Source organism: Oncorhynchus gorbuscha, linkage group LG15, assembly GCF_021184085.1.
Source record: "Oncorhynchus gorbuscha isolate QuinsamMale2020 ecotype Even-year linkage group LG15, OgorEven_v1.0, whole genome shotgun sequence".
NCBI lineage: Eukaryota > Metazoa > Chordata > Actinopteri > Salmoniformes > Salmonidae > Oncorhynchus > Oncorhynchus gorbuscha.
In genome coordinates, this window is record NC_060187.1 from 50,747,049 (window position 1) to 50,762,092 (window position 15,044).

General features: G+C 43.7%; 1 protein-coding gene across 5 annotated transcripts in view; it reads left to right on the top strand.

Moving 5' to 3' along the window:
* Window positions 1-15,044, top strand: part of LOC123997463 (adhesion G-protein coupled receptor D2) — a 161,632-nt gene that overhangs the window by 86,889 nt on the left and 59,699 nt on the right. For all 5 annotated transcript variants that reach the window (XM_046301730.1, XM_046301733.1, XM_046301734.1 and 2 more), the window contains 2 exons: window positions 2,682-2,735; window positions 5,922-6,072. In XM_046301730.1, the coding sequence (XP_046157686.1) occupies window positions 2,682-2,735; window positions 5,922-6,072 (205 nt within the window). The remainder of the gene's footprint in view (window positions 1-2,681; window positions 2,736-5,921; window positions 6,073-15,044) is intronic.

Consider the following 15,044-nt stretch of genomic DNA (forward strand, 5'->3'; position numbering starts at 1 on the left):
AAGTTGAAAAGATTCAATCAAATTCTAATTTATTGAAAGTTACCAAAATGTTCTAAAATGTACTGTGCATTTTAATGCAAAGCTGGAAAATACTCTTGTTGTTTGCCGGTTTCATAATTAGGAAAACACAATGTTACATATATCATACCCACTGATATTACACTCCATTGAAACATATATTTAATTACATGATTGAATGATTACATAATTTATCCCAATTCACTTTTTCTCCTTGGTCAGTTCTTCATCCTCCTAATAATCTGATTACTTTTTATTTCAATCAACTCTAAGGATGTCGGCAGGTGTGTGTACATGCACGTCTTTCATGTACTAATCGTTTTTCTCCCATTTACAACGGAGACTCGCGGTTACATCCCTGCAAAATCTTCAGGCAACAGAAATCCTTAACCGCATAACAATCGTCTAAAACAATGCCCTTCCCTTCATTGTCAAATGATTCATTAAGTCAATGTCACTTAATTGCCTCTCGCCTTTTCTTTTATGCTATCGAAATAACCAGGATTTCCCCTTTAACAGCGGTTGGTAAACATTATCTAAACGCATCTCAAAACGCATTTCAAATGCTCGGCAGGTCAATGTCACGTAATTTCCTCAGCTTTGATATGAACAAAAACACCAGGATTCCCCCTGAATATCGCTGTGAAAACATTATCTTAAACTCATCTCAAACGCTCGTCGCTCCTCATCCTGTCAGGATTAATAGGGGTGTGGAATATGACACTGCTCTGTTGATTCTGCCTGTCAGGAGCCTTCTGCTCTCTTCATTATGGGCCCGCTCAGCGATTGTGTGTATGCAAAACATCCCCCTGCCACACACACATAGACGGACACACACACACACTATTTTTAGTGTGTGTATTTCAGTGTGGCGTCATAAATTATGACATGCCGCAGCCTAATGAAGCCATAAGAAATAATGCATATTCACTAATGGAGCGGGCTGCCCCTGAGTGCGCCGGAGCCCGTAACAAATTTACAGTGTATGGTGACAGCAACCAGCCTCATTGAAGAAAACGTCATTGGACGGAAATGCTTCACAGTTACAGTAGTAAACAGGATCGATATAATACAGATCGGTAGAGCCTGAACTTGTGTCTTTTGTTGTTGTTATAAGCATGCATGAGCCATTAAAATGTATTGTAAGGCTTATGATATTTGATTGTCTCTCCATGTAGGACGTTTTTAACTGACTCAAAATAGTTTTAGTCAAGTTGATAACGAGACATAAGGGGTCATACATGCTTATGCCAAGTCTTACGATGCATAATAACAGCATTGGGATGCATTACTCCTGCAGGCTTAACATAAAGTTGTAAAACAATTTTAAATGTAGCCAATTTGTAGGAAGAGGTATGATGAAATGAATCGCACAAAATATATTATGAATAAAAAATGTAATTTTAAAGCATTCCATTGGAAACCTTAAACACATTCTACTAATGTTAATAGCCAATTTTAGGGAAATATCTATCAGTAATTCAGTTGATGACTTTCAAGTGAATCCTTGCCTTGCTATTGTTACTTTAATAGCTCCATTTTCATGTAAACCAAATTCTACTGAAACAATAAATATATATACAAAAAATAGCCTACAATGTAATATGCATTCATACTGTAAATATACCCTGCCCAAAACATTTAACCACCAAAAAAAGAGATGTAATCTATGTGTGCAACAAAACAGCACTATTGGATACTGTTCCACACTGCAAATGTAATCTGTTCTGCTAGTGCAACCCTTTCCCCCCTATAGCTCCATTTGTTGGTTCCCCTTGCCATGTGACAGATGATAGCTTAAAGTAGTCTCCTTAGTTTGCTGGCGCTATGTGTCACTTTCAGGTTCCATTACCCCTGACAAACTGGAACATTTCTGTTTTCCCCTCTCCGGTGCTGCTCATCGGCCCCCCCAAAAAATGTGCTGCGTGCTTTGTGTGTCTCTCTCTCTGTCTTGCTCTCTCTCTCTCTCTCTCTCTCTCTCTCTCTCTCTCTCTCTCTCTCTCTCTCTCTCTCTCTTCTCTCTCTCCACTTTGTTCTTTATTTTGAATTTGCTTCCAGATGCAGGGGGATGCATTTGAAGGATTTTTTGTTTTGTTTTTGTAAGTGTTGTATTGTCCCCAAGTCAAGAACAGACTATGGGAGACGTACAGTACTACATAGAGCCATGGCTACATGGAACTCTATTCCACATCAGGTAACTGATGCAAGCAGTAGAATCAGATTTGAGGAGAAAAAACAGATAAAAATACACCTTATGGAACAGCGGGGACTGTGAAGAGACACACATGATAAGACACGCACTCGTACACATGGAGTTTGTATTGTACATATTTGATTGTAGAGTAGTGGCCTGAGAGACCACACCTATATGTGTTGTGAAAAGTGTTATGAAATGTAATGTAATGTCATTTTTTAAATGGTATATAACTGCCTTAATGTTCCTGTAAGAGTAGGTGCTGCCAAAGTAGCAGCTAATGGGGATCCTTAATAAATACAAATACAGCATGGTATGTTCTGTGTCAAACTCTCTTATTGCCCTGTCTCCCTCTCTCTCTCTCTCTCTCTCTCTCTCTCTCTCTCTCTCTCTCTCTCTCTCTCTCTCTCTCTCTCTCTCTCTCTCTCTCTCTCTCTCTCTCTCGCTCTTGTATCTCTCTTTGCTGCAGGTTCGGAGCACAGTTAAAAGGATCAAGGAGAGAAGAAAAGCGCTACGTTTTTCAGTATGTAACCTAGCATCCCTTTTACGTGTGTGTGTGTGTGTGTGTGTGTGTGTGTGTGTGTGTGTGTGTGTGTGTGTGTGTGTGTGTGTGTGTGTGTGTGTGTGTGTGTGTGTGTGTGTGTGTGCAGATTCACATAGTTCACCACATAGTTCACCATAGTACACACACCATGTTCTTTTCCACATCAATGCTGCAATGTCAGTGAGAAGTAGCCGCTGAGCAATGCTTTTTGTACCGCTGGCGGCAAGCCCCATGTTAGAAGCCCTTATACATCAAACACGCACCTCTGTAATAGCCCCTATGCCGCACGCCGGCCCAGCACCTTCATCCCGACCAATGTCACCCGCACCACCGGGGTTACAAGTTTCTAATCCTGGACGAGCTGTCCCCTGACATTAAAGTGTCAGGCCACTATTTATACTGTTCCCTCCTGCTCCCTGCAATCACTTAGCTCCGGCAAAGCGATTTAAAAGTAGTCAATAGCCCCCCTCCTCACATACACACACCAACCAAAGCCCCCCACCCCCCTTCACACACAACAACTGTCCCCTCTCCTCCACCCCCTTCTGCAACTCGTCCCTTATGAGTGATCACATTAACTCCTCTCCTGGGTTGTCACGCTTTATGGCTCAGAGCAGTTTGTTCCCCAGTCCAGTCCCCCCCCCCCCACCCTTCAACCATCAGGTAATTGAGAAGGGAATCAGACCATTTTTAAAGGCAGATTGATTTTAGAATATCGCCCCTTCTTCCTTTTTGACCCCGTTACAGTTCCTGACACTGTGAAGATTGTGACTAGTAAAAAAAAAATGGCTCGGGAGGGGGGGGGGGGCAAACACAACCCAGGGTAGCTGATATACCGTGCAGCTGTATTATCAGTGTGGGGGTGCTCCTTTTAGTGTTCTCTGGCAATTTTCCAATCTCAAAGTCCGCCATCCAGTTTGCCCATGCAGCGGATGTTTTTTAGCTAATGCTATTTTGCCCCATAAATCCCGCTGAAATACAGTATCTACCTGTCTGTCTGGAGATGGGAGACATTTGGCTCTAGATGACCGAACATGCCCTATATCTCCCCAGTTGTAAAATATAGGATTCAGTATCGTCTCTGGTGGAAGGTACGAATACAGTTCTTTGCAGCATACCGTTACTGCATATGGTACTTCAGAAGATAAATGAGACATAAAAAATAGTTTTTATCTAAAAGGCTTTTTATGAATGTTTCATAAGGTTGATGTAAAATGATTGTGTGACGCATAACCAGATACACTGGAATGAAGCACGCTGTTCGTTTCAGCTCTGTTTTCTAAATGGCCATTAGTCCATAGATTTCTCAGAATGCACATCAAAGCAAATATTGAAATAAAAATAAATAAAAAAGAGGATATACAGCGCAGCGTTGTTGTTCACATCTCTTAAATGATCCGGCGCCACATTCATGTCAGCATAGGTATAGTGCAGCGAAGGAAAAAATGACCCCCGATCATTACATCTAATGACATTCTGTCATTGTTAATTGAATAATCCTATTGACCGCTGTTCAGCAGCCCCACAATGCAGTAGGTTGTGCAAACAGCCCTTTTAGACCTCCGGGAGTCCCCCCTTCAAGTTAATTTATACACAAGCTCTAGACCAATGTTGCCTGCCTGCTTGATACCAACTGCCTGGTGACCCTCATGACCCCACACTTGTACACACACTGCCAGATTGCTTTGTGAAATAAAGCTGTCAGTTGCACTACCCAAATAAAAAACAACCCCTTTTCAATACTTGGAGTTCCGTGGCTGTGACAGCACTGAAATATCGATATTGGAAGTCTTCTTAATTCAAGTTTTGACAAGATATAGGAAGCCGGGGGCGAACAGTGTGGGTGCGTGTGTGTTTCCTGGAGATCTACATTGAGTAGGGGTTGTAAAAGGAGCGGCAGGCATAACTTTGAGAGTTTGTTCAGAGATCTGTGATGCTAGGCATTCCTTCATGACAGACATATGTAATACAAGAGGCCGAGCCCATGGAAGTGCCCTGATGCCCTCTGAAGTCTGTTTAATTGCTGTGCAAACAAATGGGATTCAATGATTGGAGTTTATTTTGGTCTCTTAGAGATATTCCCTGTTTTAAATTTGTTCAAATTGTGAAATGTGTCGCCCATAGAGATGGATAGAGAGTGCACTTGCCACAAAACACTTTGATTGCATGCACAATGCCATGGAGTTCACCATTTTAACTGGGTGGTCAACTGGTCTGCACATGGTCTTCTTTCTTAAATGGGTTTGTTTATAGTTTGTAAGGTTTCCATCCAGGTCAGTAGGAGAATTACAAGGAGCAGAAGGATAAAGTAATGTCAGGTTGTCGGCTAGGACAGCTTTCCATTCTAAAGCCCATAGACCTTTTGTCTGTTCGCTGCACTCCCCTCCTCTAAGAATCAAGCTCGAAAACAAGATATTTGATCAACTGAATGCTTTCAAAAGGATGAAATATTATTTCCCTTGAATATTATTTTATTTTTAAATGTTTTGTTAATACATTTATTCTAGTTATTTTCAGCACACATTTTGTTATTTTTTTGCTTAAAATATAAATATTATTTTTGTTTGATGGTTTTTATTCACCCGCGAGGTCCCCCTGCTCAAGAAAGCACATATACATGCCCGTCTGAAGTTTGCCAATGAACATCTGAATGATCCAGCATGACAATGACCCAAAACACACGGCCAAGGCAACAAAGGAGTGGCTCAAGAAGAAGCACATTAAGGTCCTGGAGTGGCCTAGCCAGTCCTTAATCCCATAAAAAATCTGTGGAGGGAGCTGAAGGTTCAAGTTGCCAAATGTCAGCCTCGAAAATTTAATGACTTGTAGAAGATCTACAAAGAGGAGTGGAACAAAATTCCTCCTGAGATGTGTGCAAACCTGGTGGCCAACAACAAGAAACATCTGACCTCTGTGATTGCCAACAAGGGTTTTGCCACCAAGTACTAAGTCATGTTTTGCAATTTATAACAGTTTTGACATGCATTTTTCTGGATTTTTGTTGTTGTTATTCTGTCTCTCACTGTTCAAATAAACCTACCAGTAAAATTATAGACTGATCATTTCTTTGTCAGTGGGCAAACTTACAAAATCAGCAGGGGATCAAATACTTTTTTCCCTCACTGTAATGATTGACTCCTTACTCTTCTCCCTGTGCCCCTCCAGAACTGTGCCAGCTCCAGACCCTCCAGCTCATTGACCAGCTCCCGGCCCGCCAGCAGCCCCACACACAAGACCTGCTCCGGCCAGCCCAGCCCACTCCCTAACCCTACCTACCCCCACACCCCAGGCCTTGTGGAGGAGAACGCCAACAGAGGTGAGCCACAAGCTCCCTCACCCACAGTTCCGATGACAATACTACCTACAGAGGTGAATCGATGACTTCCTCCCTCAATGCTGACCCTCATCCTGAATGCTGCATTTCACTCTGAAAATGAGATCTCAGGCTGTATATTGCGTACCATGGTCTGAGAGCTGAATGAAAGGGGGGGAAAGACAGCTAAAAGAATATGCTCCAGCTTTTCACGAAAATAATCTAAATCGTCCCAAAAATATTTAGACACTCGTTCTTCACTTCAAAAACATATTACCCTGTGTGGGAGTGAGGCCAAGTGTAGTTTGTAGTCGTGCAGACTCCCATGGACATATTGCCCACGGTGGCATTGGTACGAATCTCAACCCAGTCTGTACTTTCTTGCTGTTTTCCCCTCTACAACCTGTACCCTGCCTACCTTCCAACTGTCTAAGTAAATTCTGAAAAGAAGGACAGTGCTCTTGTCCTCCTTTTTGTAAATGACATAAAAAATAAGCATATTACTCAAATGTTGTACAACTTCGAGAGGCAATCATGAAATTCAGGAACAAAAAATAAAACAAATAACCTTTGCTGATTTTTCTAAACCAATAATAGTTCCTCTTTAGAGGATTTTGAGTAGCCTATGTAATTAGGACTGAGAAATATGGAACTTTATTCAATCGAAACCTGAAACCGGATCTTGGCGCAACACGAGTTTGGAGTCATTTAATCAACAAAAAAAGTGTTTTTATATGACATAACATGTCAATTCAACCTCACATTTATTCCAACCATCAGCCCTTGAGAACAAGCTCATCCTAGTCTTACTGCGGAAACCTGCGTATTGGCTTTGATTGAACAGCGAATCTGCGATGCATTAGGTTGTGAACGAGGAGCGGTGCTTGGCACAGAGAGTGAACCCAGACGTGATATCCTCTGAAGGACTCAAACACTGTCCAGACTGCACAGACTGAACAGCTTTAATGCAGTTCCCTGACCCGTGTATCACTGAGTGGAGTCAATGTAATTGAAGGGGAGGAAAACACACATGATAACACACAACACAGCCATGCATGCACGCAATCACATATGCACGCGTGCACACACAAAGCATTTACGCACATGCACACACACCTATACACACACAAACACAACACAGACAGACACACACAGCAGAGGAAAGTTTCAAAGCAGTGAAAAAAGGATGGTGGCATCTCCTTAGTAAGTGACTCAAATACAGAGTCAAGATGCTATATCTTCTCATTTCTTTAAAGCTGCAATCTGGTATTCAAACAACTGCTCAGCCTGACACTTTTTTGGTAAACTGGTGAGGGATGGGTTCAAGGACTGACCATCCATGAGATCAAAATGATGTTTTAACCATGTTTTGTAGCTATACATTGTTTACACACAATGGAGTAAAATTAGCTCATATTTGGGGTTCTGACAGAGAAAAACAGTCTAACTAAGCTCATGAGGCATTTCTATGTTATATTTAAGCAATAAGGCCCGAGGGGATGTGGTATATGGCCAATATACCATGGCTAAGACCTGTTCTTATGCACGACGCAACACGGAGTGCTAGGACACAGCCCTGAGCCGTGTTATATTGGTCATATATCACAAACCCCTGAGGTGCCTCATTGCTACTATAAACTGGTTACAAACATAATTAGAGCAGACCAAACTGAAATACAGAAATATCGCATTTACATACAAATTCCAGTCAAAAGTTTGGACACACCTTAAAGGGTTTTTCTTTATTTTTGCTATTTTCTATGTTGTAGATTAATAGTGAAGACATCAACACGATGAAATAACATATATGGAATCATGTAGTAACCAAAAAAGTATTAAACAAATCAAAATATATTTGATATTTGATTTTCTTCAAAGTAGCCACCCTTTGACTTGATGTCTCTTGGCAACCAGCTTCATGAGGAATTGTTTTCCAATAGTCTTGAAGGAGTTCCCACATATGCTGAGCACTTATTGGCTGCTTATCGTTCACTCTGCGGTCCAACTCATCCCAAACCATCTCAATTGGGTTGAGGTCGGATGATTGTGGAGGCCAGGTCATCTGATGTAGCACTCCCATCACTCTCCTTGGTCAAATAGCCCTTAACCAGCCTGGAGGAGTGTTTTGGGTCAATGTCCTGTTGAAAAACAAATGATAGTCCCACTAAGCGCAAACTGGATGGGATGGCGTATCGCTGCAGAATCCTGTTGTAGCTATGCTGGTTGAGTGTGCCTTGAATTCTAAATAAATCACTGACAGTGTCACCAGCAAAGCACCATCACATCTCATCCTCCATACTTCACGGTGGTAATCACATATGCAGAGATAATCCGTTCACCCTACAAAGACATGGCAGTTGGAGACAAAAATCTCATATTTGGACTCGTCAGACCAAAGGACAGATTTCCTCCAGTCTAATGTCCATTGCTTGTGTTTCTTGACCCAAACAAGTCTCTTCTTCTTATTGTTGTCCTTTAGTAGTGGTTTCTTTGCAGCAATTTGACCATTAAGGCCTGATTCAGTATCCTCTGAACAGTTGATGTTGAGATGTGTCTGTTACCTGAACTTTGTGAAGCATTTATTTGGGCTGCAATCTGAGGTGATGTTAACTCTAATGAACTTATCCTCTACAGCAGAAGTAACTCTGGGTCTTCCTTTCCTGTGGTGGTCCTCATGAGATCCAGTTTCATCATAGCATTTGATGGACTGCACTTAAAGACATTTTCCTTATTGACTGACCTTTATGTCTTAAAGTAATGATGGACTGTCGTTTCTCTTTGCTTATTTGAGCTGTTCTTGCCATAATGTGGACTTGGTCTTTTACCAAATAGGGCTATCTTCTGTATACCACACCTACCTTGCCACAACTCAACTGATTGGCTCAAACGTATTAAGAAAGAAAGATATTCCACAAATGAACTTTTAACTAGGCACACCTATTAATTGAGATGCATTCTAGGTGACTACCGCATGAAGCTGGTTGAGAGAATGCCAAGAGTGTGCAAAGCTGTCATCAAGGCAAAATGTGGCTACTTTGAAGAATCTGAAATATAAAATATATTTTGATTTGTTTAACACTTTTTTTGTGACTACATATGTGTTATTTCATAGTTTTGATGTCTTCACTATTATTCTACAATATAGAAAATAGTAAAAACTAAGGAAAATTAGTAGGTGTGTCTGAATGTTTGACTGGTACTGAATTTGAATCAATACTTTGTAGAAGTATTTTTTGCACTGATTACAGCTGTGAGTCTTTCTGGGTAAATTTGTCCACTCCTGGATTGTGCAACATTTTCCCTTTGTTCTTGAGAAAATTCTTCAAGCTCTGTCAAATTGGTTGTTGTAAGTCAAAACTGTAACGAGGCCACTTTGGAACATTCACTGTGTCACGCCATGATCTGTTTCACCTGTCCTTGTGATTGTCTCCACCCCCTCCAGGTGTCGCTTATTTTCCCCAGTGTATTTATCCCTGTGTTTCCTGTCTCTCTGTGCCAGTTCGTCTTGTATGTTTCCAAGTCAACCAGCATTTTCCACCATTCTCCTGCTTTTTGCATTCTCCTTTTTCTAGTCCTCCCGGTTTTTACCCTTTCCTGTTTCTGAACTTTGTACCCACGACCATGGGTTAAAGGCTATTATGGAGCAAATCGGGGCGTTATCTCAGACTGTCTACCACCTCTGAAAAACCCCAATCATCCAGTAATTTTTTCCCTATCAGTGGTGAGTTTGTACAGCCTATCCCGACTCCCTGTGAACCCTGCGTACCTCCTCCAGAGCGATATTCGGGGAATCCTGGTACCTGCCAGGATTTTCTTTCTCTGTGCTCGCTTATTTTTGAGCTACAGCCATCTTCGTTTTCTTCAGACCGATCGAATGTTGGGAAGGGCGGTCTCCTGGGCTACAGCAGTTTGGGAGCAACAATCTGCCATTTGCGGTCATTTGGAGGAATTAATGGCAGAGGTGAGTTTGAGTCTCCGGTTTAAAGGAGAAAGGCGGCCAGAAAACTGCTTGACTTACGTCAAAACTCCGTAGTGTGGCAGACTACGCGGTGGACTTTCGCACGTTGGTACTTTTCTGCACAGATTATCTGAGGAGGTAAAGGGTGAGCTAGCTGCTCGGGAACTGCCGGTGGACCTCGACTCTCTTATCGCCTTAGCCATTCAAATTGAAGGACACCTAAGGGAACGCAAGTGAGAGGAGGTCTGGTCTCGGGCACACTCGTGCTCCCGATATGGTGCGTTCACCTCCTATGGAATCCGGATGTTTCCGAGGGAAGGCAGCTCTTCCGAGAGGAGTTGATGTCCCCCGAGCTCTCTCGTGAATCTACGACGGGTGATTTGGATATTCCTGAGCCTATGCAGTTGGGACGAACTAGGCTATCAGTTTGGGAGTGCTCACGGAAGATGAATAATAACAGTTGTCTGTACTGTGGAGGGGCAGGACATTTTATAGCTACCTGCCCTATTAGGAAACCCTTGTCTCGGGTACCAGTACTATGGTGAGTCAGACTGGGAGTTCTCTAATTCCCATCACCCGCACACTCCTTTTTGCTCTTGTGCTGTGGGGCGACCAATCTAAGTCTCTCCGAGTGCTCATTGACTATGGGGCTGATGAATGTCTTATGGATGCCACGATAGCATCGGCGCTTGGTATTCCCGCTCAGCCTCTCTCTGTGCCCATGGATGCTAGGGCACTGGACGTCCACTCTATATGGGAAGTCACCCATAGTACTGTGCCCGTTCAATTACGGGTTTCTGGTAACCGCAGTGAGACCATACAGTTCCTCCTCATTGCATCTCCCTATGTTCCGGTTGTTTTGGGATTTTCCAGGCTACAAAACACAATCCTGTGATTGACTGGACCACACGCTGCATCCTGGGTTGGAGTCCTTTTTGCCATTCCCACTGCCTTCAAGCAGCACAGCCTTCCCCAAGTCATCCTCCTCAGGATGTTAGCAAGACTGTGGATGTTTCTGCTTTTCCTACTGAATACCATGACCTCCTGGAAGTGTTCAGTAAGGCACGTGCTACTTCCCTTGCCCTGCACCATCCTTATGATTGTGCCATTGATCTTCTCCCAGGCACTACGCCACCTCGGGTCGGCTGTATTCTCTGTCCGGACCAGAGACCAAGGCTATGGAGGAGTACATAGAGGAGTCTCTGGCCACTGGGGCCGTCTGTCCTTCTGCATCTCCTGCCGGAGCATAGTTTTTCTTTGTGGAGGACAAGACCCTGCGCCCATGCATTGACTACCAGGGACTTAACGATATCACGGTCAAATCGTTACCCCCTACCCCCCCCCTCGGCATTTGAACCTCTCCAGGGGGCTACCATGTTTTCCAAGTTGGACATATGGATTGCCTATCACCTGGTTCGGATACGCGAGGGGGATGAGTTCAACACAGCCAGTGGACATTATGAGTGTCAGGTCATGCCATTTGGACTCACCAACTCACCGCTGTCTTCCAGGCTTTGGTCAATGATGTGCTTCGGGACATGCTAAACCGGTTTGTGTTCCTCTACCTGGACGACATCCTGTTTTTTTCCCCAATCTGCCCAAGAACATGTACTCCACGTCAGACAGGTCCTTCAGCGCCTCCTGGAGAACCTATTGTTTGTGAAAGCAGAGAAGTGTGATTTCCACCGCTCTACAATCACCTTACTGGGGTATGTCATTGCTGAGGGCAATGTTTAGATGGATCCTGGAAAGGTGAAAACAGTGGTGGATTGGCCTCAACCAACGTACAGGGTGCAGTTGCAACAGTTTCTTGCGTTTGCATACTTCTACCGTCGTTTCATTCGGGATTACAGCACCCTGGCGGCACCCCTCTCGGCACTCACCTCCCCCAAGGTACCGTTCAAATGGTCTCCAGCTATCGACAAAGCCTTTGTGGACCTGAAGTATCGGTTCACAACAGCACTCATCCATCCGGACCCCTCGCGCCAATTTGTGGTGGAAGTGGATGCTTCGGATGTTGGAGTGGAGGTCATCCTGACCCAGCGATCTGCCCAGGACCAGAAGCTTCATCCCTGTGCCTTCTTGTCCCATCATCTCAATCCTGCTGAGAGGAACTATGATGTTGGCAACCGAGAACTCCTGGCGGTAAATATGGTGTTGGAGGAGTGGAGGCACTGGCTGGAAGGAGCAGAACAGCCATTCCTGGTCTGGACCGACCATAAAAACTTGGAATATCTCCATTCAGCCAAGCGCTTCAACTCAAGGCAGGCCCGGTGTGCCCTCCTGTTTTACCAGATTCAACTTTTACAATTTCCTACCATACTGGGTCTAAAAATGTGAACCCTGATGCTCTCTCCCGCCTATATAGTTCCTCTGCCACACCCTCGACTTCCAAAACCATTCTCCCTACCTCATGCCTTGCTGCCACTGTGGATTGGGGTATTGAAGACCTGGTTCGTGAGGCGCAACACTCCCAACCTGGACCTGAAGGGGTCCGGCTAACCGTCTGTTTGTCCCGGGTCCTGGAATAGGCTCATTCCTCCAGGCTGACCTGTCATCCAGCGTCCCGTTGTACACTAGCCTTCCTTCGACAACGCTTCTGGTGGCCCACTGGTCCCTGACGTCTCTGCCTTCGTCACTGCATGCACTGTGTGTGCTCAAAACAAGACTCCATGGCAAGCTCCTTCTGGCCTCCTGCAGCCACTACTGGTTCCTCATCGTCCCTGGTCTTATATATCTCTGGACTTTGCCATTTCATCCCTCTTCCCAAACTACCTTCAGCCAAGGAGACGGCCCAGCTTATGGCGCAGCATGTCTTCCGGATCCATGGATCCTGTCCACGACCATTCTCTTGACTACCCGTTTGAATTAATAAACATTGTAAGACTCCAACCATCTGCCTCCTGCACCCTTTGTCTGCATTTGGGTCTCGCCTTGTGCCTAGATACACTGTCTTTGTAAGCAACTCAAGTGTAGATTTGGCCATGTGTTTTTATTTTGAATTTGAACCTTTATTTAACTAGGCAAGTCTTATTTTCAATGATAACCCACTGTTCCCCGGTAGGCCAACTGCCTTGTTCAGGGGCAGAACGACAGATTTTTTTTTTTACCTTGTCTGCTCAGCGATTCGATCCAGCAACCTTTCGGTTACTGGCCCACCAGTCTAACCACTAGGCTAGTAGGATATTGTGTTTTAAGTTAAGGTGAATTCATCTTCCAGTGTCTGGTGGAAAGCAGAGTGAACCAGGTTTTCCTCTAGGATTATGCCCCAGTCCTTAATGATTTCAAACACACCCATAACATGATACAGCCACCATTACACGTGAAAATATGGAGTGGTACTCAGTAATGCATTGTATTTGATTCGCCCCAAAAATACTACTTTGTATTGAGGACAAAAAGTGAATTGCTTTGCCACACTTTTTGCTGTGTTAATTTAGTGCCTTGTTGCTAACATGATGCATGTTTTGGAATCTTTATATTCTATACAGGCTTCCTTTTTCCCCTCTGTCAATTCGGTTAGTATTGTGGAGTAACTACAATGTTGATTCGTCCTCAGTTTTCTAGAATGCCTCAGCAGTTTCCTTCCTCTCCGGCAACTGAGTTAGGAAGGATGCCTATACCTTTGTCGTGACTGGGTGTAGTTATACTAAACAAAAATATAAATGCCACATGCAACAATTTTAAAGGTTTTTACTGAGTTACCGTTCATATGAGGAAATCAGTCAATTTAAATAAATTCATTAGGCCCTAATCTATTGATTTCACATGGCTGGGAATACAGATATGCATCTGTTGGTCACAGATTTTCTTTTTTAAATGGACCTTACAATGGGCCTCAGGATCTCATAGTATTTCTTTGCATTGAAATTGCCATCGATAAAATGCAATTGTTTGTTATCCGTGGCGTATTCCAGCTCTTACCATAACACCAACAGCACTCTTGTCACAGCAAACCGCTCACCGCACGACACTATACACGTGGTCTCTGGTTGTGAGGCCAGTTGGAATTACTGCCAAATTCTCTAAAACGACGTTGGAGGCAGCTTATGGTAGAGAAATGAACATTTTCTGGCATCAGCTCTGGTGGCCATTCTTGCAGTCAGCATGCCAATTGCACGCTCCCTCAACTTGACACATCTGTTGCATTGTGTTGTGACAAAACTGCATATTTTAGAGTGGCCTTTTATTGTCCACAGGTGCACCTGTGTAATGCTGTTTAATCAGCTTATTTATATGCCACAGAGAAGAGATCCTCACTAATAGAGATGTTAACAAATGTCTAAACTATTATCGCACACGGTGAGCCCATGCAACTTACAGTATTATGTGACTTGTCCATCAATTACAGCAAGCGAGGGGGCCCACAAAACACAGCCGAGGCCAATTTTATTTAATTATTTGTGAAGCACAAACATAAATATTGATTGTCAGCCGTTATTATCCAGCTAATTTCTTGTGCGGCACCACCTCCCATATCAATGTGCTCCGCTCTGCATGATTGAGCATCTAGTGAGCTTTGCGCTAGCATTGTACTCTACTGCTCTGCTTTACTCTACTGTTTGCATATGTAAAGCTCAGCGGAGCCTCAGCGCTCGCACAACCACTCTAACTAATCGTCTTGACGAGCCCGCCCATAATCCAACGCAACATGAGCAATGATTGAATATTTGTTTTTAATACCGGGCCACTTTATTTAATCGTCGGCGGGTAGTGGGTAGGGCACCCCCCTGACTGCCAAGGGAGCAGTGGAACTAGATAGTGTGAGGAGGACATAGAGAGAGGGAGAGAAATAGACATGGTGATGAAGGATGGAGTTTAATGAATGAAAAGAGAGATAGATAGAGAGCGAGTGAGGAGAGATGAGGTTGATTGTGTGCATTGTCTGTGGGTGTTGTTGTATTGTGCATATAGTACGTATGCGCTGAGCTCTAAGGAAGTGTAAAGTGTGGCGCTCTATAACTCTATTTAACAGAATGAACATTACCCAATACCAAGACATTTTATCCAAAAACCT